The sequence below is a fragment of the Malaya genurostris genome, chromosome 2 (assembly GCF_030247185.1).
Source record: "Malaya genurostris strain Urasoe2022 chromosome 2, Malgen_1.1, whole genome shotgun sequence".
Lineage (NCBI taxonomy): Eukaryota > Metazoa > Arthropoda > Insecta > Diptera > Culicidae > Malaya > Malaya genurostris.
Genome location: NC_080571.1, coordinates 249,323,250 through 249,350,522, shown reverse-complemented (window position 1 = coordinate 249,350,522; position 27,273 = coordinate 249,323,250). Strand labels below are relative to the sequence as shown.

Below are 27,273 nucleotides of genomic sequence, written 5' to 3'. Positions count from 1 at the left end.
TTCCGTGAGCCCGATTGGGAATAGTAATCAGTTTTCGTTCGAATTCGTTAAGGATTGCTATAAATCGGTATCGTCCGACTGTCAAAACGGAAAGCTACCGTTCAATAAGCGCATTTTTCTAGAAAACAAGTGGCTTTCGAAAAATACTCTCGTCGTGTCGTTTACTTCTTTACCAACTCTGGTTTCAATCAGTTTAGAGAGAAGGAAAAAGGGTCACATGCAGAACCTTTTTGAAGTTTTAAGTGGAGGACAAATAATCACAAGAAAAGAGCTCTTATTATATTCCGTTCTAACTCTCGCATCATCATTGTGTTTACGGTTACTTTTTAGTATGAATACTGATTAGACTTAAACGAAACAGTTATGAACCAGTGAAATGAAATGAAAATACTAACAAAATGAAATAGAAATAGATTTGTGATCACATGGTCAAATTTGAAATGAATTTATCGGACGAATCAAAGGATATGCCTCAAGAAAAGCACATTTAAAATCAAACCAACATTGAGGTAAGTCTTAATAAGATTTTCTACATCCATAATATATTGATTCGCTCCAAGGTGTGATACCACAGGGTCATGACTAAAAATACGTATTTATATCAGGTAAATTGAATCAGTCCTTGCCGTCGTCTCTGGTTCTCATGTATGCATGTTAGTTCATCCTGAAACCAGCAGAAAATAATGTTTAACATATTCATCACAACACTTCAGGTAGCTTAGCAGCGGTAATAAAAACGAGAACCAACATAATTGAGTCTGGTTGCTCGAGCGTCCAGCCAGAAGCCCATCTGACAGAATTTTAATTAACACCCGACTGGTTGGCGCGCTCATACTGTTTTCCGAATGCAATTTCAGTTAACTATAGCATAGCAGGGCTAGCGCTAGCACTCTGCTACCACACAAGAGTCGACACCTCCACTTCTTTGGACTGTGTGATGAATATTTTATCAGCTTCGCCGTTCATCACCGATCTCTCCTCCAGCAGGACGATGTCGGTGGCACAGTTCAGGTGAGTATGCTCATTTCACGAACGAACTATCCCGGCATAGAAAAACACATTTTTAGTATGTATTGTAGTGGCATTTCGCTTTTTCTTAGCGGTGCAAGCATTTTTATGGTAGTATGATAACTGAAATACTTGCTTTTTAGAATCGACAATTTACAGTTTGATGCTATGATCAGTTATTGGGTGAATTATAATCTTCTTTTTTTTCTCATAAATACGTTTATTTCATAGGCAATATACATAAGTTTTTATTAGTATGTTGGTATTCATTAGTTAATCTAAACACTGTTTTTATCAGGCGAGTTGCTATTTTAAATTACACTAAATAAAATACATTTATTTTGTACATGATCTTAGAACTATTTCAGGTTTGTTTGTATCAGTTCATCACTTTTATTCAATATCATATAGTTGGCTATTGGTTGAACTCATGGAAGAGAAAACAGTCTAACATAAAATAAAATTTAAATTGGAACTCCAATGGATTTAATGAAATGATAAAGAAGTTCTTGTATGTTAGGTCACGACAAGCAAGAATGTCGCAAACTAGGACATTGGATAGTCTACCTAGAATACGCAAGGAATTTATTAGTTGAGATCTGACATCACGATACTCCACGCATGTCCAAACGACATGATCAATATCGCGATAACCTTCGCCACAAGCACAATGATTAGTTTCAGAAACTCCAATTCGAAGGAGATGTGCATCTAACGTGTAGTGATTGGACATGAATCTGGACATCACACGAATGAAGTCCCTACTCACATCCAGTCCCCTGAACCATGCCTTTGTCGATATTTTAGGAATAATTGGGTGCATCCACCGACCCAGATCATCTTTATCCCAAGAACCTTGCCAGCTGGCAAGTGTTCTTTGGCGAGACGAGCTATAGAATTCGTTGAAAACAATCGGTCTCTCATAAATTTCACCCTCAATAGCACCACGTTTGGCTAAAATATCGGCTCTTTCATTGCCTGGAATGGAGCAATGAGCCGAGACCCAAACTATTGTGATTTGATAATTACTGTTCAATATGTCGTTCAGGCACTGTTTTATTTTGCCCAAGAAAAACGTTTCATTTTTGCCAGCAGAGCTTGAACGAATGGCTTCAATTGCACTCAGACTATCTGTGAAGAGAAAATAATGGTTTGGAGATAATGTGACGATTACACTCAAACTATAATGAACTGCTGCTAATTCTGCTATATAAACAGATGCAGGTTAATTATAATCTTCTGTAGATTGTAATACTCATGAAGTATATATACTATTAGTAATATTTCCGAGTGTATACACTATTTCCAACGTAAAATTATAATAATTTCGAGTAAAAATAAATATAGACAAATGATTCGAAATTGTTCGCCTTCATATCATTTCCGAGACAGTCTGCACAATAATCGACGCTTACGGACGGGAAAATACTTGAAACTTTATACCAAGTACAAACATACAATTCTTTATCGCAAAGCCATCAAATTCCCTAAGGACAACAACAATGTGCACTATTAGGAGCATGAAAACATAAGACAATGTTATTCTTCCTGAATGAATACCTTTTTATGTGAAGCTCAGTCAGGACACAAGGCTCCCATGAAAATTGCTGGTCACCTACGGCATATCAATATTCTTATTTTTACTGTTCTGCTTTGACTCAGCCGTGCCATAGTGGTTTTTGTTGAACTGCGTGGGTTTGTTGAATTTTCTTAACGTCGTTTTACACAAACTTTTTTAGTGCAATAAAGATTGAAAGTTACTGATATTTTAATATTTTGTGGCAAACGAGTCGTATTCGAATTCATTCGAGTGAAAACGAGAATGGCTTCTTCGTATTCGTTCGAAAGTATCCGTTCGTCTTATGGTCGATAAGGACGTGAACATGAATGAGGGTGAATACATCAAAACAAAGATTATTCACTGTACTTTAAGGAAAAATACCAAAACAAATAATTTCTCTTCGTTTCTAATGGAAAACGCGAATTCTTCTCGATTCTTCCCATCAAACGCTGCACGCCTCCGGAGTCAACTTCCTTGGCAAATTTGTTCCAAATTTTAGTCATCCGAGTCGCGTCTCGAGCCGTCTTTCCACTTTTTCCGCTTCACTATTGGCCAAAATCTCTCATTGGGCTGGAACTGCGGACAGTTGGATGGATTCATGTTTTAAACGATGAATTCTACGTTATTATCGCGGTACCACTGGATTACTTCTCGGCTGTAGTGACAACTCGTCAAATCTTGCCAAAACCTCACGGGACCTTTATGAGTTTCAATGAAAGGTAGTACGCGATTTTTTAGGCATTCTTCCTTGTACTGCTTTGAATATCCATTGTGTTATTCGTCACGAACACTTTGGTCTTTGCTCCGCAGCTGCATATCTCTTGCCAACTCATTAGTTTTTTTTGGAAAATTTGTCCATAAAAGCAAACTGAAACTTAGCAGGAACATCTCCTCGTGCCGTCACCGTGTAGAATTTTTGGACTGGAAGCTGTCCGAAATCCACTTTGACGTAGGTTTCATCCTTGATACTTCGTCAAAACCTGATGGTACAATTTCCGAGCTCGAGTTTTGGTGTCGAAACTTTGCATCAACGTTCTGTTTGGTTTCTTGCTGGCTCGATGAGAACGATATCCTGCTCGCAAAAGAATTCTTCGAGCGGTACTGCGAACAGCCGAGTATTTTAGTGTGATTTAATTATCTGATATTTCAGGGTTTGTTCTGACGATTCTCAACACCTTCTCGTACAGCTTGCTATCATATGTCCCACTACGATGCTTACCTTGAGGCACTCGATCCACGTTCTTTCGCTCCCTGTAACGTTTAAGAACATCATACACAGTTGATTTGACAATTTAGTGCGGAACACGTTGGATTATTAAAGTGGGTGGGCAGAGTTTTTTCTGGAATAACTGAACGAAACACCGTGAAATTTATACCACAGAAAGTGGGCGTCTAGGTAAACAAACCGCTGTAAAAGAATTCTTGCAGCAGCCACTTTCGGTGCCGCTGCAACACGGTAAGTGATTCCAGATTCTAACTGGACAGAACTTCAACGGTTCACCATAAACTACTAAGTAGACGTAACGTAAATACTGTTTGGAAAAAAAACTTTTTGCACCAAAGTGCCATGTCTTTACTGAAGTGCCGAAAGAACGAAACTCATAGTGATGGCTTTCTGTCTGTCAACCGATAATAGTAATTTAGGGTTTTTGATACCGCATGCGGTTCGTACTAACTGCATCATAACTATTTTCTTATTTTTACGTTTCGTCTTTAACTCATCAATGCATTAGCAGTTTATGTTGTACTGCTGGCTATTGGTTCAACATAATGATATCTTAAGTTAAGGTTTTATGAGTATCTAACGAGAAAAACAGATTGGAAACTGTGTAATGAATACAACTGTGAAATGGAAAAATGCAGTGAATGAGCAGTTCCAGAAGTGCAGCTGCACATTCCAATTAAATTGAAACTTGGCTCAGGTCTTCAATATTAGAAACCGTTTATTTTAATAAATATAGAGACTAATTCTACTCAAGAGTAACTTTTGAACAAGGGTTAATAATTCTGTATGCACTTTTTGTCATTCTCATGCAGCAGGGTAAGAAATCATTGGGATACCCGACTTTTGGTTCCGGAATTACATGATCATAATTGTCAAAAGACGGGTGGGTAATATCACAGACATAACTGGAGGACGTGAATACGAATAAAGCTGACATGCTTCTTTCACACTTCCGAATATAGATTCGTATTAGTTGATTGTATAAATTTTGCATCTTTTACTGCTTCGTTTGTAGGACTGTAAAGGTGCATCTCTACTGAAAAACGAATTTTTACCGATGATTACAACTGTTGAGTACATTATTATTTGACATAATTGGTTTATCTAACCAACTGAAACTGAAATCGAAATATGGAACAGGCTCAGAATTCAGCTGCAAAATTCTGGTCAATCATCCAGATTAGAAATTCAGTTCTGCAATTATGAAACTGGACTCATTTTCAGAATTTTCTAGAACTGAATTGAAAAAGAAACTGAATTCAGTTACAAAATTTAGTTCCAGAATCAAGTTCCTAGTTTGGTACCAGCACGCACGGTTCTGAAATCTTGTATTGTATCCAGTTACCTAAACTGAATATATGAATTATATTCGGAAACTTAATTAAATTATTAAACTGAATTCAAGAATTAAATTCTGATTCAGTAGCTACAAAATTCAAGATCGGAGTTTACATCTAAAACTTAGTTTCAGAATCCAGATCTAAAATTCATATTCGGAATTTTGTCTCAGAATTCGGAAGTTGAATTCTTAAATAAGAATTCTGGATTGAAATTCTGAACATAAATTAAGTAAATAAGTTCAGTTCCAAAATTTAGTCAAGCAACCACTTAAAGAATCCAGAATAAGGATTGAGTTCCAGAGTCATAGTATTAATTCCCAAACCTGTTATCTGGTACTAAATTGTTGAACTCTAAATCGGGTATTAAGTTCAAAGTTCAAGTGGACCAGAATCTAGATTCTGAGTGGTTTTAGGATTTTGTTTCAGAACCCAATTCCAAATTAAGTTCCCAGATCCAAAGATGGCTTTTATCGTTTCAAAGAACGCTTTCTACCAACATCTTCGCACGATTCAATCAGTGCCATCAAAGAGGGACGGATATCATCTCAGCAACAAAAAACTGACATGGTTCATTTAACATCGAATGGACAACAGTAAGAGAGCGCATTTCTCTCGATGACCTGTCTGAGCATCACGAGTTAGCACGCTGCTGTGGGGATTATCTCTGAAGCAACAAACGGTAGCTCCTTCTCATTTTGCGGGCAGTGGATAATTCAATAGAATCATTTCACTATTGCCGCTTATTCTAACTATGTGCATATTACCTTTGTATATGTTTTTGCTATGAGAATGTCTGTGAATGCTCCACACATTAATATTGCAACCTAGTATGAGAATCATCAAGTCGAGTAATCGATTCGATTTTCCGCGATTAAATTCCACACCGCGCCGATCATTGCCAGATTAGAGTGGAGCGAAAGAATGTAGAAAAATTTTTTCTCGGTTTATGCATTGAAACGCAACGAGCATTCTACCAGATTGAAGATGTTTTATACAATGTAGAGAAATATCGAGCCACTTTCTGTCAAATTATCGGCAATCACCAACACTGCCCAGATCCAGTATTCAGAAGCTGAAGGCCATTGCTGATATTCTACTGCTACTGTTTGTTGTACGAGGAAGGCAAACAAGCGTGATGAGTTTTCTTTACTGTTTTCAAAAATTTGAAAAAATCCAATTTTCGGGTCATTTATGGTTACCTCACACTGTTGAAAATTGAATCATAAATTGCTGATCATATTTCTGATGACACGGAGAAAGAACAATGTTGTCGCGTTTAGTACAACTCGAGATATTCACGATTAAGTTCTACCTATTCTTCTACAGGGCGAATTTTGAAAAGGTGCCCCATAGTAAATCAAGACCTATTCATGTAAAAAATTGTTTTGAGAGTGTTTCGCCATAAATAAACATGTAAAGAGCTGAAATTTGCTTGAAAATTGTTCAATAATTACACTATTTCATAGATCTAGTCGCTGCCGCAACCACCATATTCACTGGATAAGACCCCCGGTGACTACCACCTGTTTGTTTGCCTCAGAAATATGCTACAATTCAGCTCCCACGTGAAAGTCATCGCTGAAACAAACGCTTATTTTAAGACAAAAGAGAAATAGTTCTACAAAAAAGGTATTAAAGCGTTTGACTGATTGTATTATTCACGAAGGATGACTAACACATGGGCTGAAAAGTCCCAGACCTAACACACAGATGGCACTAGTTTTATTGCAGTTACCTTCATTCAGTTAATACTAACCTTTAAAAGACAGCTGTTAAAATTTCATAATATTCTATTCATTAGTTTATTAGTTATTGTGCTAAGAGTGACATTACTTTTGATATTTTCAGGACAATGGATCAAAAACAATTTCGTGTTTTAATTCTACACTGCTTCTTGATGGGAAAAATAGCGTTCAAGCGAAGCAATGGCTTAAAAAGTGTTAAGGAGACTTCGCTTCATCAGAAACAACAATAAAACGTTGGTTTACTGACTTCAAAGGTGGTCGTAGAGACACCGATAATGCAAAACGCAGTGGACGTCCAATTGAGGTCGTAACACCAGAAAACAAAAAAATCCATAAAATCGTTTTGAATGATCGAAAAGTGCAGTTACGTGAGTTAGCTGACATCGTAAAAATATCAAAAGAACGTGTTGGCTTTATATTGCATGAACATTTGACTCTGTTCAAAGTGGGTACCGTGTTTGCCCACTGTTGACCAAAAACGAGAACATGTTGATGATTCTTGCGGAATTTTGCGTCGATATGTGACAATGGATGAAACATGGATTCATCATTTCACTCCGGAATCAAAACGATCGTCATCTGAGTAGACAGCAACTGGCAAACCTCGTCCGAAGTGCCCGAAAGCACAACAATCGGCTGGAAAGGTTATGGCCTCGGTATTTTGGGATGTGCGTGCTGTAATATTTATCGACTATATTGAGAAAGGATATACCATTAACAGTGATTATTATATAGCGGTATTACTGCGCTTGAAGGTTGAAATTGCAAAGTGTTACGGTTAGCACCTCTCGAAATATTCCTCCATGAAACACCCCTGGGATGAAGTGTCAAACGATAACTTAAGTTTGATGTCAGTTACGGTGACGGAATCAGGTGGCGAGTTATGTCAAGCAATATAGGCGGAAATGACTTGGCAATTTAGATGAGCTCGCATTGAACTCAGTATTCAGTTGAAATAATTTACGCGGTTTATAATTTGTAAGTACATTTGATTTGAAGTAATATGTATATTTGTAAGTACATTTGATTTAAAGTGAATTACTGAACTCTTAAACCTAAATCTCTAGGTATTACTGAAATCGTCGCATTTAGTGCAGGTTTGAGGTTAAGCCACTATAAGGGCAAAAATCATCGTGTTCGCAATAGATTAGAGTTAGCGACCAATGTAAGTAAAATTGTGATACAGTTGAATTAATTCATTAATAAATTTAACAGCTTTTAGCTGCTGATTGTCATCACGCTCAAAGGATTCGCTTTTCTTCGATTTGTATGTAACAAAATCTAAAAGATTGTTCAGGATCGCAAACACGTATGATGTCCGAGAACGCACTAAATGAAAATAATAACTGCCAAGCCTGCGCAGAGGCGGACGATGAACGGATGGTGAGTTGTTGCCAATGTCAATCCTGGTGGCATTACGAATGCGTGGGAGTAAATGACAGTATTGCCGAACCGGATCGTGTTTTTAACTGCCCTAAATGTCAGAGACCAACTATCGAAGTGCCGATGGCAAGCAAATCCGGTAGCAAAGCTGGAAGCAAACCATTATCAGGAATAAGTAATGCACGGGCCAGGAAAGCGCGGTTAGAGCTCGAGAAGCTTGAAGCACAAAAAGCGCTTGCTGCGAAGCGTTTGGAACTTCAGCGGCGGGATCAACAACGTAGACACAAAGAGGAAGAGTTGATGGCCCAGCAGATTAGGGCACAGGAAGAAGCAGCACTTGAGCTTAAGGAGCTGCAGTTGGAAGAGGAAATGACTACCGAAACATTTCGACTACGAAGTTTAATCGAATTAGAAGAAGATGACGACGACGCCAACCAAAGCGTTGTGTCCACGCAGAGTGCACTCAGCAACGTACGGCAGTGGGGACCGTCAAATTCGACAATGGCGACCTCGACGAAGCAGGCACCGTTGATTGACCCAAGAGACAATGGAGTAACGACAACAACCAGAAAAACACCAGCTGTGTATTTTGGTGTGAAGCAGCCAAATAGGTATCAGGGTGTTCATAGAAGGGAGTTGACAGGTAACACATTAGAGCAATCTAGTTTAGAGCCAACGTTAGGAGGTATCATTGGTCGGTCAGAAAGCACAATTAAGCCGATAGCTGACAGAACTGCTCCTAGATTCACTTCGTTCATGGGAACTCAATGTATCTTTGGTCAGAATAGAATAACGCATCCGTCTGGTAGTGGCAATCAAACTTCCGCGTACCCTCATGTCAACCCCCCTATTTCTCAGTCTCAAATAATCAATACTTCGCACGTTTCACAACCCGAAATCGATGATTATCAATCACGGGAGGTTAGTCAATTAAATCAAAATAGTGCTGAACATAGTGGTTCGCTGACAGCGGACCCATTGGATGAAATATTTCCGAGGCCGTCTACACTTTCCCAATCAGAACTGGAACAGTTAGAAGAATCACCTAGGACAATCGATCCGTCGAATGTTCGTCGAGATAATGTATATCGTTCACGAACGGAACCTCAGCGACTGATTGATAGAACCACGTCTTGGGGCCCGACACCTCGACAATTAGCTGCTAGACATGTAATGGCTAAAGAACTACCAGTTTTTTCTGGGAACCCGGAAGACTGGCCGCTGTTCATCAGTGCGTATACAAATTCTACGTTAGCATGCGGCTTTTCGGATGCGGAAAATTTAGCAAGGTTACAGCGGTGCCTTAGAGGGCACGCACTTGAATCGGTGCGTAGTCGGCTGCTTTTGCCAGCGGGTGTCTCGCATGTTATCGATACACTTGAGACGCTGTATGGACGACCAGAGCTCTTAATCCACACTTTACTGCAAAAGATCCGCGTGGTCCCAGCCCCGAAGTCGGACCGACTCGACACACTGATTGAATTTGGTATGGCGGTGCAAAATCTCAGCGATCATTTGGAAACCGGACGACATGAAGCGCACCTGAACAACCCAATGCTCTTGTTCGAATTAGTTGAAAAACTACCGGCGCATATGAAGTTGGATTGGTCGATTTATAAACATCGCTGTGGAGAAGTTAACATGCGTTCATTTGCTCAGTACATGCAGACACTGGTGCGCGCAGCAACTGACGTTACGTTGCAGTACGACCCGAAGCAGAAACATCAACCAGCTAAGGAGAAGAATGTCAAAGACAAGAACTTTTGCGGGGCTCACTCGACAGAAGGTACGTCGTCTATAATGCAAGACGAGACTGTCGAGAAAAGATTTCAGCCACCAAGTCGAACATGTCTTGTCTGCAAGAACCCAGAACACCGTGTTAAGGATTGTCCGGAATTCCATACATTAACTATCGACGAGCGTTGGAAGATGATTCAACGATTCAATTTATGTCGGCTTTGTCTCGGAGCGCATGGTAGGAGATCCTGCAAAATTCGTAAACAATGCGACGTTGAAGGTTGTCAACGACGTCATCATCCACTTTTACACTCCAAGCAGGGGATAGAGGATAATAGGCAAAAGATGAATAACTTCCAGTCGCAAAAAAGTGAACCCAAGAAAATGTCGATTGATTCGAAGCCGAGTTGTTCAAGGGCGGTCACAAATCATCATTCGATTGAGAAGACAACGTTGTTCCGCATTATTCCGGTGACACTGTACGGAAACAACTGTTCGGTATCTGTGTACGCTTTCTTGGATGAGGGTTCAGAGAAGACTTTGGTTGACGAGGATGTTGTAAAACAGTTAGGAGTTGTTGGGGAAACGCTACCGCTGTGTCTGCAATGGACAGCAAATGTTAAACGAACGGAGGCCAACTCCCAGCGAGTCGCTTTAGAAATAGCAGGACGCGTGGGAGGAGCCCGGCATTCACTGTTAGACGTACGCACGGTGAGCAAGCTGGATTTACCCCGACAATCTCTGCGGTATAAAAACTTGGCCAAGACGTTTCCGTATCTTAGAGGTCTCCCGGTTAACGACTATGATGAAGCAGAACCACGTATACTGATTGGAAATGATAATGCACACGTTACGTCCACATTGAAGCTACGAGATGGTCAACCAGGAGAGCCGATTGCCGCTAAATCGCGATTGGGATGGACTGTTTACGGATCTAATCTTGATAAGTCTGCTAACAGAGCACGCAGTTTTCACATCTGTGAGTGTCAGGAAAAGGACCAAATGCTACAAGAACGTGTTGAGCAGTTTTTTTCAATCGAGAACCTGGGAGTGATGGAAACGGAACCTCCTATGTCTTCAGAAGTTGAACGGTCTTACCGCATCCTGAGGGAAACAACCAAGCGAGTGGGTCAGCGATTCGAGACTGGACTTATTTGGAAGTACGATTGCTTCGAGTTCCCTGACAGCTACTCAATGGCGGTCAAGCGATTGCAGTGTTTGGAAAGGCGTATGCAGAAAGACTTGCTCATCGGTGAAAGTGTGAGGAGGCAGTTGTTGGAGTACCAGGAGAAAGGGTATATACACAAAGCGACCCAGGCGGAATTGGACGAGGCTGACCCACGACGGACCTGGTACTTACCCTTGGGTGTAGTTATTAATCCTAAAAAACCATCAAAAATTCGTATATTCTGCGATGCTGCAGCAACGGTCGAAGGTATTTCGCTCAACACGATGCTGCTCAAAGGACCAGACCTGTTGAGTACGTTGCTGAATGTTCTTTTCGGATTTCGTGAGAAGCGAGTTGCTTTATGGGCTGACCTGATGGAAATGTTTCACCAGATTCAAATTCGGAAGGAAGATCGGCACGCTCAACGACTGCTCTGGCGGGAAAACTCGTCATCACCACCTGACGTTTATTTGATGGACGTTGCTACTTTTGGAGCTACCTGCTCCCCTTGTTCGGCGCAGTTCGTGAAAAATTTAAATGCGCAAGAGCATTCGAAAGTGCACCCGGAAGCAGCCGACGCCATCATTCGAAAGCATTATGTGGACGACTACTTGGACAGCGCTGACGATGTTGAAGAGGCGGTTAAACTGGCGAACGAGGTTAAATTGGTTCACTCTTTCGGAGGATTCTATCTTCGGAATTGGCTTTCAAACTCATCAGAGGTTCTCTCACGGGTCGGTGAGAGCGAGTCAGCCTTGAAGAAGTGTCTCCAGCTGGACAAGACCAGCTCTACTGAACGCGTACTGAACGCGTGATGTCTTCACGTTCTCCACGTGTCTAGCTAAGCAGGAGGATTACCCAACCAAACGTCATGCGCTACGAGTTGTAATGAGTACTTTCGACCCCGCTGGATTTCTTTGTTTTTTCCTCATCCATGGTAAGATACTAATACAAGATCTATGGAGGGCTAAAACAGGATGGGACGAGTCGATTCCGGTTAATCTTCGAGATAAATGGAGACGGTGGACGGAGTTGTTTCGCTCGTTGGACCAGATTAGTATTCCGCGCTGTTACTTCCCAAAGGCGTCGATCAAAGATATAATTTCTCTTCAGCTGCACATCTACGTGGACGCAAGTGAAGACGCATATGCCTGTGTTGGATATCTGCGGGCTGTTTTTCGGAATGAAATCCGTGTAGCGCTGGTGGGAGGAAAGTCGAAGGTGGCTCCGCTCAAAGCACACTCTATTCCGCGGCTAGAGCTGATGGCAGCAGTAATCGGTGTGCGCTTCGCCAAGACCGTACTTAGTGGACACTCGCTGGACATTGGGAAAGTAGTTTTTTGGACCGATTCAAAGGTAGTACTCGCCTGGATTAACTCCGATCATCGCAAGTATCGACAGTTCGTCGCATGTAGAGTGGGAGAAATCTTGTCTAAATCAAAAGTAGAGCAATGGCGTTGGATATCGACAAGGAAAAACGTTGCCGACGAAGCCACTAAGTGGGGAAAAGGTCCCAATCTTTCTTCAAATAGTCGCTGGTTTCGTGGGGAAGATGATCTTTATCTACCAGAAGAGCAGTGGACTGCGATCATGCTTACAGACAACGAGTCGACCGACGAAGAGCTGAGGTCATCATGTATGGTGCATCGCGAAACAGTAGTACCACAACTTGTAGCGTGGGAGAGATTTTCTAAATGGATGCGTCTGTGCCGCACGGTAGCGTACGTTCATCGATATTCACAGAACTTGCGACGGACAGCGAGCAAGGAACAACGATTGGTAGGACCGCTATCTCAGGAGGAGTTGGACAAAGGCGAGAAAACTATCTTTCGGTGGATACAATCCGAATGCTATTCAGATGAAATGAGGGCTCTTGCTCTAGCTGGGAACTCAGCAAATCAGCAAATCCGTTTAGAAAAATCAAGTAAAATTCGCAAGCTATCGCCATATTTGGATAATTCGGGAATTATTCGCTCTGATAGTAGAATCGCCGCCGCAGCATTTGCTTCGTACGATACGAGGTTTCCCGTAGTTTTACCGAAAGCACATTGGGCTACACGTTTGTTAGTCGAATGGTACCACTCCAAATACTTGCACGCGAATGGTGAAACGATCGTCAATGAGATGAGGCAGCGTTTTCACATTTCCCGACTGCGTTCGTTCGTTCGAAAGGTGGCTAAGGATTGCGTCGAGTGTAAGGTGAAGAAGCCAGTTCCAATGATACCTCGTATGGCTCCACTTCCAGCGGCTAGGCTACGGGCGTACGTGCGACCATTCTCATACATAGGTATAGATTATTTCGGACCAATCACTGTAAAAATTAATCGAAGCATCGCAAAACGGTGGGTCGCACTGATAACGTGCATGACAACGAGAGCAGTGCATCTAGAGATCGTGTACACACTCTCTACAGAATCCTGTAAACTGACCATTAGGCGTTTTATAGGACGCAGGGGAGCTCCCTTGGAAATACGCAGCGATAGGGGTACGAACTTTGTAGGATCGCGCAACGAGCTTGAACAAGAGATGAATGAAATCGACCGTCAACTAGCGGAAACGTTCACTAATGCAACCACGAGATGGATTCTGAACCCACCTGGAGCGCCTCATATGGGCGGCGCGTGGGAGCGCCTGGTGCGATCCGTGAAAACGGCTTTCGCGGCGATAAGCACGTCTCGGACGCCGAACGAAGAAACTCTTGCTACGTTGTTAGTAGAAGCGGAAAGCGTAGTGAACTCGCGACCCCTGACATACATACCGTTAGAGACGGCCCAACAGGAGGCTTTAACGCCAAACCACTTTCTTCTATCCAGCTCGAGTGGTGTAATTCAACCACCAAGAACGTTGGGAGATCCAAAACAAGCCTGTAGAAATGAATGGAACTTGTGCCGAGTTATGATCGATCAATTCTGGAGTCGGTGGGTAAGGGAGTATCTTCCCACTATCGCGCGACGTACCAAGTGGTTCGACGAAGAGAGGCCGATTGCGGTCGGGGATCTAGTGATCATTGTGGAAGAGAAGATACGCAACGGATGGACGCGAGGCCGTGTGGTCCAAGTAGTAGCAGGTCGGGATGGCCGAGTTCGTGAAGCCGTAATACAAACTGCACGCGGACTTTTTCGTAGACCGGTGGCCAAGTTGGCGCGATTGGATATAGCAGTGGGTAAAACTGGTCCAGAAGTTCCTGACCAGCCTTACGGGTCGGGGAACTGTTACGGTTAGCACCTCTCGAAATATTCCTCCATGAAACACCCCTGGGATGAAGTGTCAAACGATAACTTAAGTTTGATGTCAGTTACGGTGACGGAATCAGGTGGCGAGTTATGTCAAGCAATATAGGCGGAAATGACTTGGCAATTTAGATGAGCTCGCATTGAACTCAGTATTCAGTTGAAATAATTTAAGCGGTTTATAATTTGTAAGTACATTTGATTTAAAGTAATATGTATATTTGTAAGTACATTTGATTTAAAGTGAATTACTGAACTCTTAAACCTAAATCTCTAGGTATTACTGAAATCGTCGCATTTAGTGCAGGTTTGAGGTTAAGCCACTATAAGGGCAAAAATCATCGTGTTCGCAATAGATGAGAGTTAGCGACCAATGTAAGTAAAATTGTGATACAGTTGAATTAATTCATTAATAAATTTAACAGCTTTTAGCTGCTGATTGTCATCACGCTCAAAGGATTCGCTTTTCTTCGATTTGTATGTAACAGCAAAGAAACGACCGCATAGATATAGAAAAAAAATTATTTCATCAATGACAATGGCAAAACAACATGATCTGAACTTCAAATTGCTCCTACATGCACCGTATTCGCGTACTGGATGTTCGCAGACCTGAAAAAAATGCTCGCCTGTAAGAAATTTCGCACGAATGAAGAGGTTATCGTTGAAACTGAGGCCTACTTTGAGGCAAAAGATAAATCGTTCTACAAAAGGGGTATTGAAATGTTAAAGCGGCGCTTGTACTAAAAAATATCGTGTTCTCTTTTTTCGACCAGGGACTTTTACGCCCATGTGTTATGTTAATGAATGAATTGAGTTTAAAAAACAAGTGTTTTTCTTAGCTAACCCTAAGCATTTACTGATTCACATGTTAGTTTCAATTAGGGGACAAAATAGAATTCTCAAGTAATCAACGATTACTTTTTGATAATTTGTGAAGACCATTAGGAACAAAATCCAACAGAATGCTCCGGTAAAAGTTTTTTCCAAAGTTCAGTATATAAAGTATACCAAGAAGTCTACGATATTCTTAGCGAACTTTTTTTCAAAGGGTGAAGCTAGAGAACAAAACTATACATGGTTTATAATGACGGCAGTTAGAACCAACGTCAAAAGAGACACATCTAATTAGGGCACCATCTGAAAACATATTCACCCTCATTCTTGTTTACGGCCGTATGCGATACGTTCGAAAGTATAGCAAATTCGTATTCCCGTTTACGTTCGAATCAATCACACTTTTAACCATCGTACATGCATAAAAACAACGCCCATCCAACTTTAAACTATCAGTTCTGGTACAGATTTGAGTTGTAAATAAAAATCTTTGATATCATTTGTTATTTGACTTGTTTTTTTCACTGATTTTGTATCATCATGTTTGCTTACGTCCGTATCGACCATACGACGAACACATGCTTTCGAACGAATGCGAACAAGCCATTCTTGTTTTCACTCGAACGTGTACGTACGCGATTCCTGTGCAAAAGAAGGATCGGTAGCGCAGGTAGATTTTTAAGGAAGATTGCAAGCATCAAGGAAGTGACGAATGCTACATAATAAATAAATATCGTACTCAGGACCAATTTTATTCAAGTCGGTAAAAAAAAAATTTTCAAATTAAACTTCGTGCAAAGTAAAAAAAAGCATTTGAAATAGCAGTCCGATCAGTAGTATCTGCGAAAAATATGTTGAATTTGTCATGTTTTCGATAGCCTACATATTTATTTCATTGGTAAAATCATGCATTTAATATAAAATAAAGCATGTTTACCCATGGCGTATTTTCCATAAAGTACTTAATAGATGCAAAATTGATGCGTAAAAACTTTGAACCTCGCATATATTCAAAGGCTCCCCAGAAAAAAAACAACATTTTACTATACTGCTTTGCTTTCTAAATGATTTATGCAAAACACAAATTTATGATTTGATTAAAAATCACCTTTAGATTCGAAAATAATTTTGTTAGAGATCGGTTAAACTTTTTTCAATGTGTTCGAACGGTTGATTCGCAACATTAAACTGACGAATCGAAACCACGGCATTTCGTCTATTCGTCCGTAAACGGGAATGGGACATTTCGTTCGTACGAATGATGTTCGAATACACGTTTCGTTTGAAACTAAAATGGCATACATTCTAGCGTTTCGCATATGGTTAATCACATGAATTGGACTGATTACATCAAGGCTTAGCATTTATTTTAAAAAGTTTACTGATATTTGAATATTTTGTGGCAAACGAGTCGCGTTCGAATTCATTCGAGTGAAAACAAGAATGGCTTATTCGTATTCGTTCGAAAGTACCCGTTCGTCGTATTGCGGATACGGACGTAAACAAGAATGAGGGTGATTGTCGAAAAGGAAATGCTTAGTGCTTTTCGCTAAATTTTTTGCCTGTCGAGAAATGATGTTCCTACTTCTATGCTATACTACTGGACAGTTCAAGTTTTTTACTTTGCTATTCATCTAGATAAATATCAGTGAGCTGACGAAAAAAAAAGAAAATCCTTGCAAAATAAATCGCTTATGTTCGCCATCCGGAACGCAGATAAAACGAAGGGCGGAGGGAGTTTCTGATGCTCTTGGGATTTTTCTTTCCCCAACGATTTGACATAGACTTTTTTCTGACTTTTTTGGGTCCGACAGTCCCTAAAACGGAAAGAGCCCGTAAAAATAAATAATTGATAAGTTGTAATCGTCTAGTGTTCTGTGCTAAAAACAGCGAGCAAAAGGACCGGCTCATAATATTCATTGGATGGTAGCGGATAACCAAAAGGTAATGATGGCAACTTTATCAAAATGACAAACGTTACAAGATTTTAAAACTTGTCAGAGGATTCAAATTGAAATATGGATTTGGTGATATGTAGGAAACACAGAACGATTGTGACCAGACTAAAAACTGTCCAACCGGCACTCTTCCAAGACACAGTTTAATAGTTTATATTGGATTGGATTAATCTTGATCGGTTCGTCGGTTTCTGCACACAAACACAAACAGAAATATGAATGTATACACGTCCGGTGCTGTTCGGCGGGTGACGCGTTCGAAGCTGCACCTTGATGATAACCAGTTCGCTACGACGAAAATTGCTACACAACCATCCCTGGAGGGCGATCGCTACCACACAACTGGGTGCGTAATATGCTGTAGCATCGACTTGAACTTGATAACGTTAGGGGGAACAGTTTGCAAACGAGCTAATTGGCATAGTAGTTAGATGGTTAGTTAGTTAGTTAGTTAGTCTGACTGCGTTTGTTGACGTATCGCAGAGGCTGCAGAATAAATAAACTCTCGGACGGTTGGAGACTTACTTGTTGGTTAGCCGTACACAACCTCATCGGTGTAGGTAGCAGTCATGAACTCGAACAGAAGAAAATATGCGAAAAAAACCGGTTACCTAGCGCTGACGAGGAACGGAAATCTGGTTGAATGTGAAGGTTAAAGCTATGCTTATTTCTCTTCAACCGCAAATTTTACACGCCTAGTTTGCAATTATTCCTGTGATACAATTGCAACTCCAAAAAAAGTAATATCCCACATTTAGAACATCATTTTTATAGCTAGAAAAATATCGACTATGTCTAAAATTGATCGCTAAATGAAAAAAATAGGGTTTCATGATTTTACCTTCTTCAATCTTTTTTTCACTTTCGATTATAGAGCCGTTAGCTCTACTCTTACTCATCTCTTTTTATCTGATTTATACAAGAGTAGGTCATAACGGGCAAGAGTTATACCAACCTCGAGCACCGAGAAAAATGTTTCGGCATACATCGAATACAAAGTTTGCTGATTGGAAAAAAGAAACATGAACAGTGAAAGAATAAACTAAAGCGTCCAAAGGCAATCGAGCGTTTGTTTTAAAACCACTTTAGTAGTCTTCTTTGGAGAAGCGATGATTCATTCGTAATTACATTGTACAGTGAAACTTAACTGTATGGTCAGTGTATCCCTCCCCTTTTAGGTCGATTTGATTCTACACAAAAAGTAATTTTCTGAAAGGTCAGCCAAACACTCCTTCGCGACGTCGATGAGCTCCTCGTGCAAGCTGAATTCTTCTTATTGATGAGTTTGGGTACGGTATAGTCCAGAGGAACCGAATTGGACGAATAAGGCGGATGGATAAGCAATAAGAGCCCTCAATCGTTAATTTTAGCTATGGTTGCGTTGCTTCTGTGTCTAGAATCAAATATGTTTTTCACTCAATGTAAGACCGTTTCTGTGAGATTTCAACCTTCAATCTCTTCAAAAAAAAAAGCACAATAATACTCACTGTCAACGAAAATTATTCTATGACCTTCCCAGAAAAGCCGTCACCATTACCTTCCCGATTCATTAGATCGTTTGAAAGCACTCCTGTCAACTCGTGTCCATGGCCGGGCTTTAATTTTACTCTCTAACGCGTGATAGTGATTAGCAGTTACCAATCGACGCCAAGAGTCCACCCGATCTCGATGACAGGATGATCAAACACGCTTCCGAAATGTGCTCGCGTTCATGTTTTCAGTTCGAAGTCAGCATGCGTGGTACCTAGCGACAGAATGTCTTATCTTCGCGCTTCTTCGTTTTCCGTTCGGCGAACATCATTTCAAGTATTTTTGCCTTTATCATAAATACAATCACTATGAAAACCGAGTTTTGAACAATTTTTATTCGAATCAATTCGTCGAAACCGCCAAATTTGGATGTGTGTTTGTGTGTTATGACAATTTTGTACACTCGCTTTTCTCGGAATTTACAGGGTCGATTTGATCTTAGTTTCGAATGAAGGCAGTTTACCCGGATTGGTGGTTCAATGCATAGGAAGCTGATCTTACAAGCCGGTTGTCATATGTTCCGACCTGGAAGGATTCTTAGTATCAGTAGGATCGTAGCACCAGTCATGCAATGGTTCTGTTCGCTTTGAATCGGTTACGAAGTCTGTTGAAACAGGTCAAACTCCACATAAGGAATGTAATACCAAGGCTTTGTTTTGCTCAAATGAAAGGTCTTGTAATCCGACACTAAATAACAATGAATTACAAGGTGGTTGATGCAAAAAAAAATATGGGCCCTAACTTTCCTCGAAAAAGACCACTTCAAAAACAATCTTCTGAGTCCATGGATTTTTATACAATATTCAAGTGAAAATTCAAATAGTTTCATTTGGATCCGACTTCCGGTTGCAGAGTTACAAGTAATAAACGCAACAATTTTATTCTAGAGGTTTTCGTTATTAGTGACATTGCAAAAGAAGCGAATTGTTCGAAACTGGTCAGTTAGGTTTTGTTAGTTTATGAAAAAAAAAACAAACTCATTCCGGTAATAGTACTGAAGTACCGAAAATTGTGATTAAAAACTCTAAAATGGAAGTTACTTCAATTTATCGTAGACGGTTAGACCGATTTTCAAAAACTTAGACTCAAATAAAAGATACAATGAAACCATGAATTTTTATGAAATTTTACTAGGTGAAGCGGCTTACACAAACTAAGTTTCAAATTATTAGTATTATGATCGCATAGGTGGTTATGAGATTAAGGAAGGATCCGACTTCCGGTAGACCGAAGACTGCAGAGATTTCAAGCCTTCATTTCAACATTTAACTGGAAACCAATATTTCACGGTGTAATCTGATGGAGAACAAGTGCAATACTAATTTACTGTTTTGCCTCTTAAAAAAAGTTTTTAGAGTGAGCAAAACTTGTTTTTTTTTTGCATTCAACATGATGTCAAACGGAACAAATTTATCCCAGTTAACTCGTCTGGAACTTGGTTCCGAACCGATCCGAGTCGGAATTTGGTAGTTGCATCTAATTCGTAATCCAATTGGAAACGATGCTCTATTCCTAATCAAATTCCAGACGAGTAGATGGTAAAACATTACTAATATAAATTTTTTACGTTTCGCCTTCGGCTCATCAGTGGAATTAGCAGATTATGTTGATCTGCTAATGCCACGTCACGGATCAACATAATCCGCTAAGCAGACGTAAAGTACTTGCTATTTACAAGTTACTTTATTTACACCGAGGTGTAAGGTCTTTTCTGACGTCCCGAAAGAACGAAACAAACTGAGGGTATTCTGACCGCCAACATGTTGTAGTCATTTGGGTTTTGGTACCTCATGGTAGAGATGGTCGGGTATAGAAATTCTTATACCCGAACCCGACCCGTACCCGAGTGATCAGCAAAAAAAATTACCCGTACCCGACCCGTACCCGATTAAAAATTTAAAAAATTACCCGTACCCGACCCGTACCCGATCAATAATAAAAAAAAATTACCCGTACCCGACCCGTACCCGATAAAAAATAAAAAACATTACCCGTACCCGACCCGTACCCGTTTAAAAATTACCTGTACCCGTACCCGACCCGAATGAGTAGTAAAAAGTTTACCAAAATTCAGGATGGAAAAAATAGTGTTTTAGATAGCGAGCTAGATAGAGCGTCAGGCTCTATTTTGAAAGTAAAATACAATAAAATGCTTGTTTACATTTAAATATATAAATACACTGTGAAGCATGAATAGATTTCCAATGTCTTTGGTACTTTATACTCATTTACAAATGTCAACAAAAGGGAGTAATATCTACTCAAATTTTTCGAGAAGCATATTTATCCAAAATGCCGTAATACCCGCTGTATTCTATTTTGGGTAGGTATGGTTTTTACGAAACAGTGCGACTTTTGATCCAATTCTTTAGAACCACAAGTAAGCTTGCTCATTATCTTGACACACAAATAAAAATTCACATTAGAATCACTTGAAAAATCACGAAAATCCCCTAAAATTAATAGAGTATCATCGGTTCGTTTACGTGAATTGACCAAACATCAAATAATTCACGTGTATTCCCGATGTGAAAAATTCAATTTTGAAAATGGTGAACTGTGAGTCCTTCAAGTGTAAGTAGTTTGAACATTTGTGAGAAATTTTTTTTGGTTACATTTTTTTTACTGCAAAGCAAAATGAATTATCATTTTGATTTAAAACTGTCAAATATGCCCGTTTTGTAAGCCTCACAAACCCACACCAACGATGTTAACGGGAGCTGGTGGTTTTTACAGCCATTGAACTTCTGTTCCACCTCCCTTGGAACCCTCAACGAGTGAACACGGTGAAAATTTGAGCATTTCGCGTGAAAAGATTTTCACCCGTACTTTTGCGACTGTCACGCATCGAGATTTTCAGTGAAAAGAAACGTAAATTAACTCGACGTCAACATTTCAAAAGGGCCTAAAAACAATTGACAGATTTTCTTTGTTTACTTTCTCTTTCGACTATATCTACGTTATTATACAAACGTTCGTTACATATTTGGTAATGTTGGAAACATGGAGATATTATCTTTCATTCTACACGAATACTTTGTAGGTACACGTGAAAATTAAGGAGATATTCACAAAAGAGAAAGTAAACAAAGATAAACTCTCATTGGTTTATGTGCCCTTATGAAATGTTGACATCGAACTGGCAATATAGCTCAACTTGCTGTACCATCAATCGGTGTCATTTCAAGTGAGGTGACACCACCCAGAAGTGAAGAATAAGAAGAACTTCTATGCAGATTTTCTGAAACAAATGTTCATGTTTCGATGGTTAGAATCCTAATGATTTATATGTAAATTTTGAAAATCTCCAACCATATTTAAAATAACAGTTTTCTGGTATCTGAATGTGATATGTGATACTACACTACATTTTATATATTAATCAAATAATTTTTACTGGATTGTGCATTAAACAGCTTTAAAATGGCAGTTCGTTAAAACCTACGTGGAAAGTAGGGTCTGACCGCAACATCTAAGAGCTAAGGCAGTGTATCTTATTAAATATGTTATAAAAAAGTAGGGTGGAAAATATTCACATAACTTTTCACGTAACTATGATTGATCGTTTTTTTTAAATGAAGAAAAGAAATGTTTTTTTTTCTGGAAAAAGATGCCAGTTTTCAGGTCTGGTTCTAGGCGCGAATGTCAAAACCCCTTGAATATAATTGTTTATTTTTCGGAACAACTGTTTTGCAATAAAAAATTCTCGTCAACGTGTAAACATATTTATGTGAAGTACAAATGGTCGGGTAATCGATCAGAAAAAAAAATTTACCCGTACCCGACCCGTACCCGAGTGAGTAGTAAATTTTTTTACCCGACCCGACCCGTACCCGAGTAAGCAGTAAATTTTTTTTACCCGTACCCGACCCGTACCCGATTGATAATAAAAATTTTTACCCGTACCCGACCAAAAACCCGTCGGGTACGGGTACGGGTCGGGTTTCGGGTAAAATACCCGATACCCGACCATCTCTACCTCATGGATACCGGTTTGTGCAAAAGTACACATGACTGATTTCATTTTTTTACGTTTCGCCTTCGGCTCATCAGTGCAATTAGCATTACTAATATAGGTGATGTCATCAAACGCATGATTCAAATCAATCCTATATACTTGAAAATCTCGGATAAAATTTAAAATTATCAGCTCACATACAAATTTGATTCGGGTGATAAAACATGTGTAAATAGACCAATAAAATAAACTTCGAGCATAGTTTATCAATGTTTCTCTAAATCCATAAAAAATATCTAGAATTCCCCAAATTTGAAAACAGCACCAAAACAGAACCAAAACTCACTTCTTCGAATTTCATATTTCATTTTACGATTTCTCCATAAATATGATTCTAATATTTCAGGGAAAGTCACTGAAATATAAATGATGCTTTAAAAAAATGTCACCCGATTTTTACAAGTTTTTTTTTATATACGATTCTTGAGAAAAGATATAAAAAAAGATTTGCTTAGTTCAAAGCTCGTCACTTGAGCAGCGCAGCGATCGCAGAAGAGTAGGCTGAATTCTTCAATTGATATGAATCAGACCCTGACAGCATAAAGCGAAATCAATCTTCAGCTCAGCAATTGTATGGATGTATTTTGGCGCGCACGAATTTGACATTTCTGTCCCCTACTTCGCCTGAGGGCGCCATACTCGCAAAAAGGATGTTGCCAATGATTTGTTCGGGAAATGTGAGGGCTGGATATCTTGTTAATATGATGTCTTTAGATGAATCCATAATCTTTTTTGCGATCGCAGCGTATTTTGGCGGTCAAGAAGATTACATGTTATTCCAGTTACTATTATTTAACTTCATCTCAATCGAAAATTTTTAGATGAAAATGAAATTTATGGCCATTGGCTGTCAGCTTATCCATTTTACTTTTGTTGCCTAAAATTCAAATGAAGCTCCCAAAATAAATCGTCAATTGAATAACCGTACCTAGTCACTTGAAGTTTTGCTTGCTTGCAGTTTCAAGTACCAAGTAATCTACCTGCTTCATTGTCTTCACTGTTGGTAGTGAGCAAGTTGGAATGAATAGGCATGGACATCAACTCGATAACCAAAACTCTCTCCGGCTAGAATTAAACATAGAGTTTTCGATTATTACCAGCAAGTTTGAATCGATAATTTCGACTGTTTGAAATCTACTGAGATGTGTTTCAAAGTATTAAAAATAAAAACTAAAAGAGGGAACAATTTATTTATGTTTATTTTGTAATTGATATATCAGTTATCAAGACTTATTCTAACAGATCGACTTTCACCGATGTGGATGACTTTGTATATGTCTCATTATCGCCAACCATTAATTTTTAACAGATCAAAAGACAGATTTAACTCAAGACTAATTTTTGGAAAAGGTAAACTTGATTTTTTGTGAATGCTTGTTCAATGTTTTAGCAGGAACTTCTACGTTATTTGCAATGCATCATCTTTACTCTTCATTCATTCGATAATTTTTCGCTTAGAAATAGTAAATAACTGAACTTAATTATGGTGACGTTACACTAAACCAACAAAAATACATCAATCCTGAATAAGTTAAAATATCACACATACAGCGACGCTTCCATCAACAACGAAAATGCAATTAGTGAACCAATAGTCTACAACGCTCGCGAAATGAGAAAGTTTCTTCCCAAATGATTTTTAACGAGAGACTAGTTTGAAATACTTTGGATTGGAATTCCAGGGTTGATTCAAGATCAACACAAGATTCTCGATTACTTCAATCATCGAATCTGAAAATTGATGATCTTGCTGGTACTGAAATAGATCGAAAATTATCCCTCTGTTGCAAATAAATTTTCGATTAAATGAAATTCTTGTTTGAAAGCAATGGAAATAGTTTTACTAAAAACCATTGAAAAACACTTTTCACTTTCTCGTTGAAACACCACTGCCCAAACAAAACCACAGTAAATGATCGAAAATCATTCATTTAATTATACTCAATGTTTGGATATGATAAATTCCGTGAAACTGATATTTAAGCTACCAAATATATACTTTCAAAAACGTAACGATTGCTTTTACTTTCACCTATCAAACCAAAGCAAAGCAAACCGTGGTCAATAAATTGAAGCAACGCAGCAATAAAATGTGCAGTGCAGCATGAATGTAATTTAAAAAGAGATCCACTTCCATTTGGTAGTTTTATTACAGTTAAATTTAGCATAACTAAACACCCGGTGGGGAATATCCAGCTAACCGTGATCTGTGTGAGTCGATTCCAGCACCCTCTGGTCGACTGGTCGACCGAGTTGAAACATACAAAACAATGCACAATTGAATTCTCAGACATGAACTTGATACGTTTCCGAGGGGTTGTTCTGCGCGAATCAGCGATGGCGAATTGCGTGGGGTATCCGATGCTTGAGTCATATACTTTCTCCTGGTGTGAGAGTTTGACACTATTTCCAGGGCAACGGTAGAGATCCACCAACTCGCTAATTAGCTTTGCGGGAGACGAGCTTTTCCAATTGTTTTGTTTGAAGGTGTTTTTTTTCACGAATAATGGGGCTTCATCGTTGCAGACAGAGTGCGGCTTTGAAGGAATTGTAAATAGCAAAATGGAAAAGATAAGAACCGGTAATTGTACGTGCAATCATACCACAAATTTATGTCATTTTTTGTGTGATACTACCCTCAATTGTGTGCAGAAATTCCCACTTTTCTCCTTACTAATTATAATGCATATTTGATCAACTACATTAAATAAAGATCGCCTTTTTGATGCTATTAGACTACAACCCCGATTATGTATATCTTTCGAGTTGGATTATTTCGATCGAATACCAATGTTCTTCGAAGATAGTTTTCCATACAAAACTAACTCGTTCGTATTACAGAATGCAAATTTCTACTTTCGATCGAAATGTTCCGATTTGATTTCAACAAAGACGTAAAGAAGAAGTTTCTTTTTCGTAAGTAACTTTTCCGATAATTCTGTAAAATAACGAAAGTATTAATAAAAGATTCCATTGTAACCAAAGAGATTCATGTTATTATTCCTATTCTTTTGCAACAATTTTCAAATTGGAAATTTATCAAGCAATACTCAAAATAAACTATTACCTGTGCTGTGAAACAAGTTGTAATTTCACAAAAACGAGAGAGAAGGTGATATTCGTCTGTGCCAATGTTGGAAATCATAGCATTTTCCGGGAATCGCTTTCAGAGTAGGTTGTAAACTAACGGCAATCCAACATATTTATGATTGCCAAGCTGTTAGAATAAGATAATGATCCCAACAGCACCAACGATCATCACTGTGAGTTATAATATGGTTAGCCTTCAAAACACTTACCACAGCAATGAAAGAGGAAAACGGCGTACAGGAAACGTGAAACACTTTGGGTTCAGCAGCACTTCCGAATGCAGCACGCAACGAATGATAACAACCACTACTATGATTTATTTGGCGATTTTCTAAAAGCATGAATCAACTTTTTTTCGCTGATTTTATCTACTTCAATCAACACACTCCGCGTTCTTATCGTTGGTACCGACCTCAAAAAACGACACAATTTTCACATCAATCCGTTGAAGAGTTAACTTCATTTAACTCTCTACTACTGATTGTGCGAAGAATAAACAGAAAAAATTACAACACTTTAACCATTCAATAACATCCAAATTCAATATTCGACATCACTTTCTTCAACGTACACCAATATTTGGGGAGAGTAATTGTTATCTTATCTCCACCAATAACCCTTGTTGGCCACTTTCTTCCACGGTACACGTATACACAACTGCAGCAGTTGCTTGAATACACTTTGCGCAATTAAAGTTTTCCAATTGGAATTGGCCTTTCCCGACCACTGTCGCTAAGCTCAACCAAGTTTGAAACACTAATCTCAGAAAATCATTATTCCGTGAAAATTTATTTAACTGCAATCATCCAAAGCGTTTGAATACCAAACGAAGCCTACGCGATTCCAGCATTTTCAAATTTCACACCAGCACCTTCTATGAACATGATAGAAAACAAAATAAATTTACTAATTCTCTCACATATACACACAGTTTCAGTTGTATTTCTGACACGGTGTCAATAAAAAGCGAAATGTGACAGCCTCAACAGCACTTTATGCAACCTAATTTTTCAGCAAAATATTGTTAAATCCGGTTACCTCGATTATCAATTATTATACCAAATTCTGTGTTCAATGGTTCTTACAGATCTAATTGGAACACTACCGACGAAAAGCATAAATGAGATCAAGCCTCACTAAACTTACACCGTTCGCCTTCACGTTCACTACTATTGTGAAGTCAAAGCGACTGACTGACTGCTGCCGTTGTGTAGCGGCAGATTACAAGAACTGTAGTAGTATGTGTATGCCATACGAAAGGCTGTCATTATCAGCTTGTCAAGTGGAAAAAGTCAAAACAATGACAATCAATGCTGTGAGTGCGGTGCATTCAGCAGAGTTGCCAGGTCATTTTCTTTTAAATTTTGCCAACTCAAAAATCTATCTGTACCACATCCGATGTATCAACATTTTTACTACAGGGTCCGGCACTCGAAGTGTAAC

The 27,273-nt window shown here is 39.3% G+C and overlaps 2 protein-coding genes across 5 annotated transcripts in view; one reads left to right on the top strand and one right to left on the bottom strand.

Moving 5' to 3' along the window:
- The window catches only part of LOC131429255 (polypeptide N-acetylgalactosaminyltransferase 5), a 131,156-nt gene extending 104,136 nt beyond the window's left edge, over nt 1-27,020 (bottom strand). For 2 of the 4 annotated variants that reach the window (XM_058593306.1, XM_058593307.1), the window contains exon 1: nt 26,040-27,015. The gene's annotated coding sequence lies outside the window, so the exon portion shown is untranslated. Of the gene's footprint in view, nt 1-26,039 lie in introns of all 4 variants that reach the window. The other 2 variants (XM_058593308.1, XM_058593309.1) reach the window with 2 other exon arrangements.
- LOC131429175 (uncharacterized) lies at nt 12,056-14,389 on the top strand. The gene has a single exon (XM_058593223.1). The coding sequence runs from the start codon at nt 12,056-12,058 to the stop codon at nt 14,387-14,389; it is 2,334 nt and encodes a 777-aa protein (XP_058449206.1).
- Nucleotides 27,021-27,273: the final 253 nt, after the last annotated feature.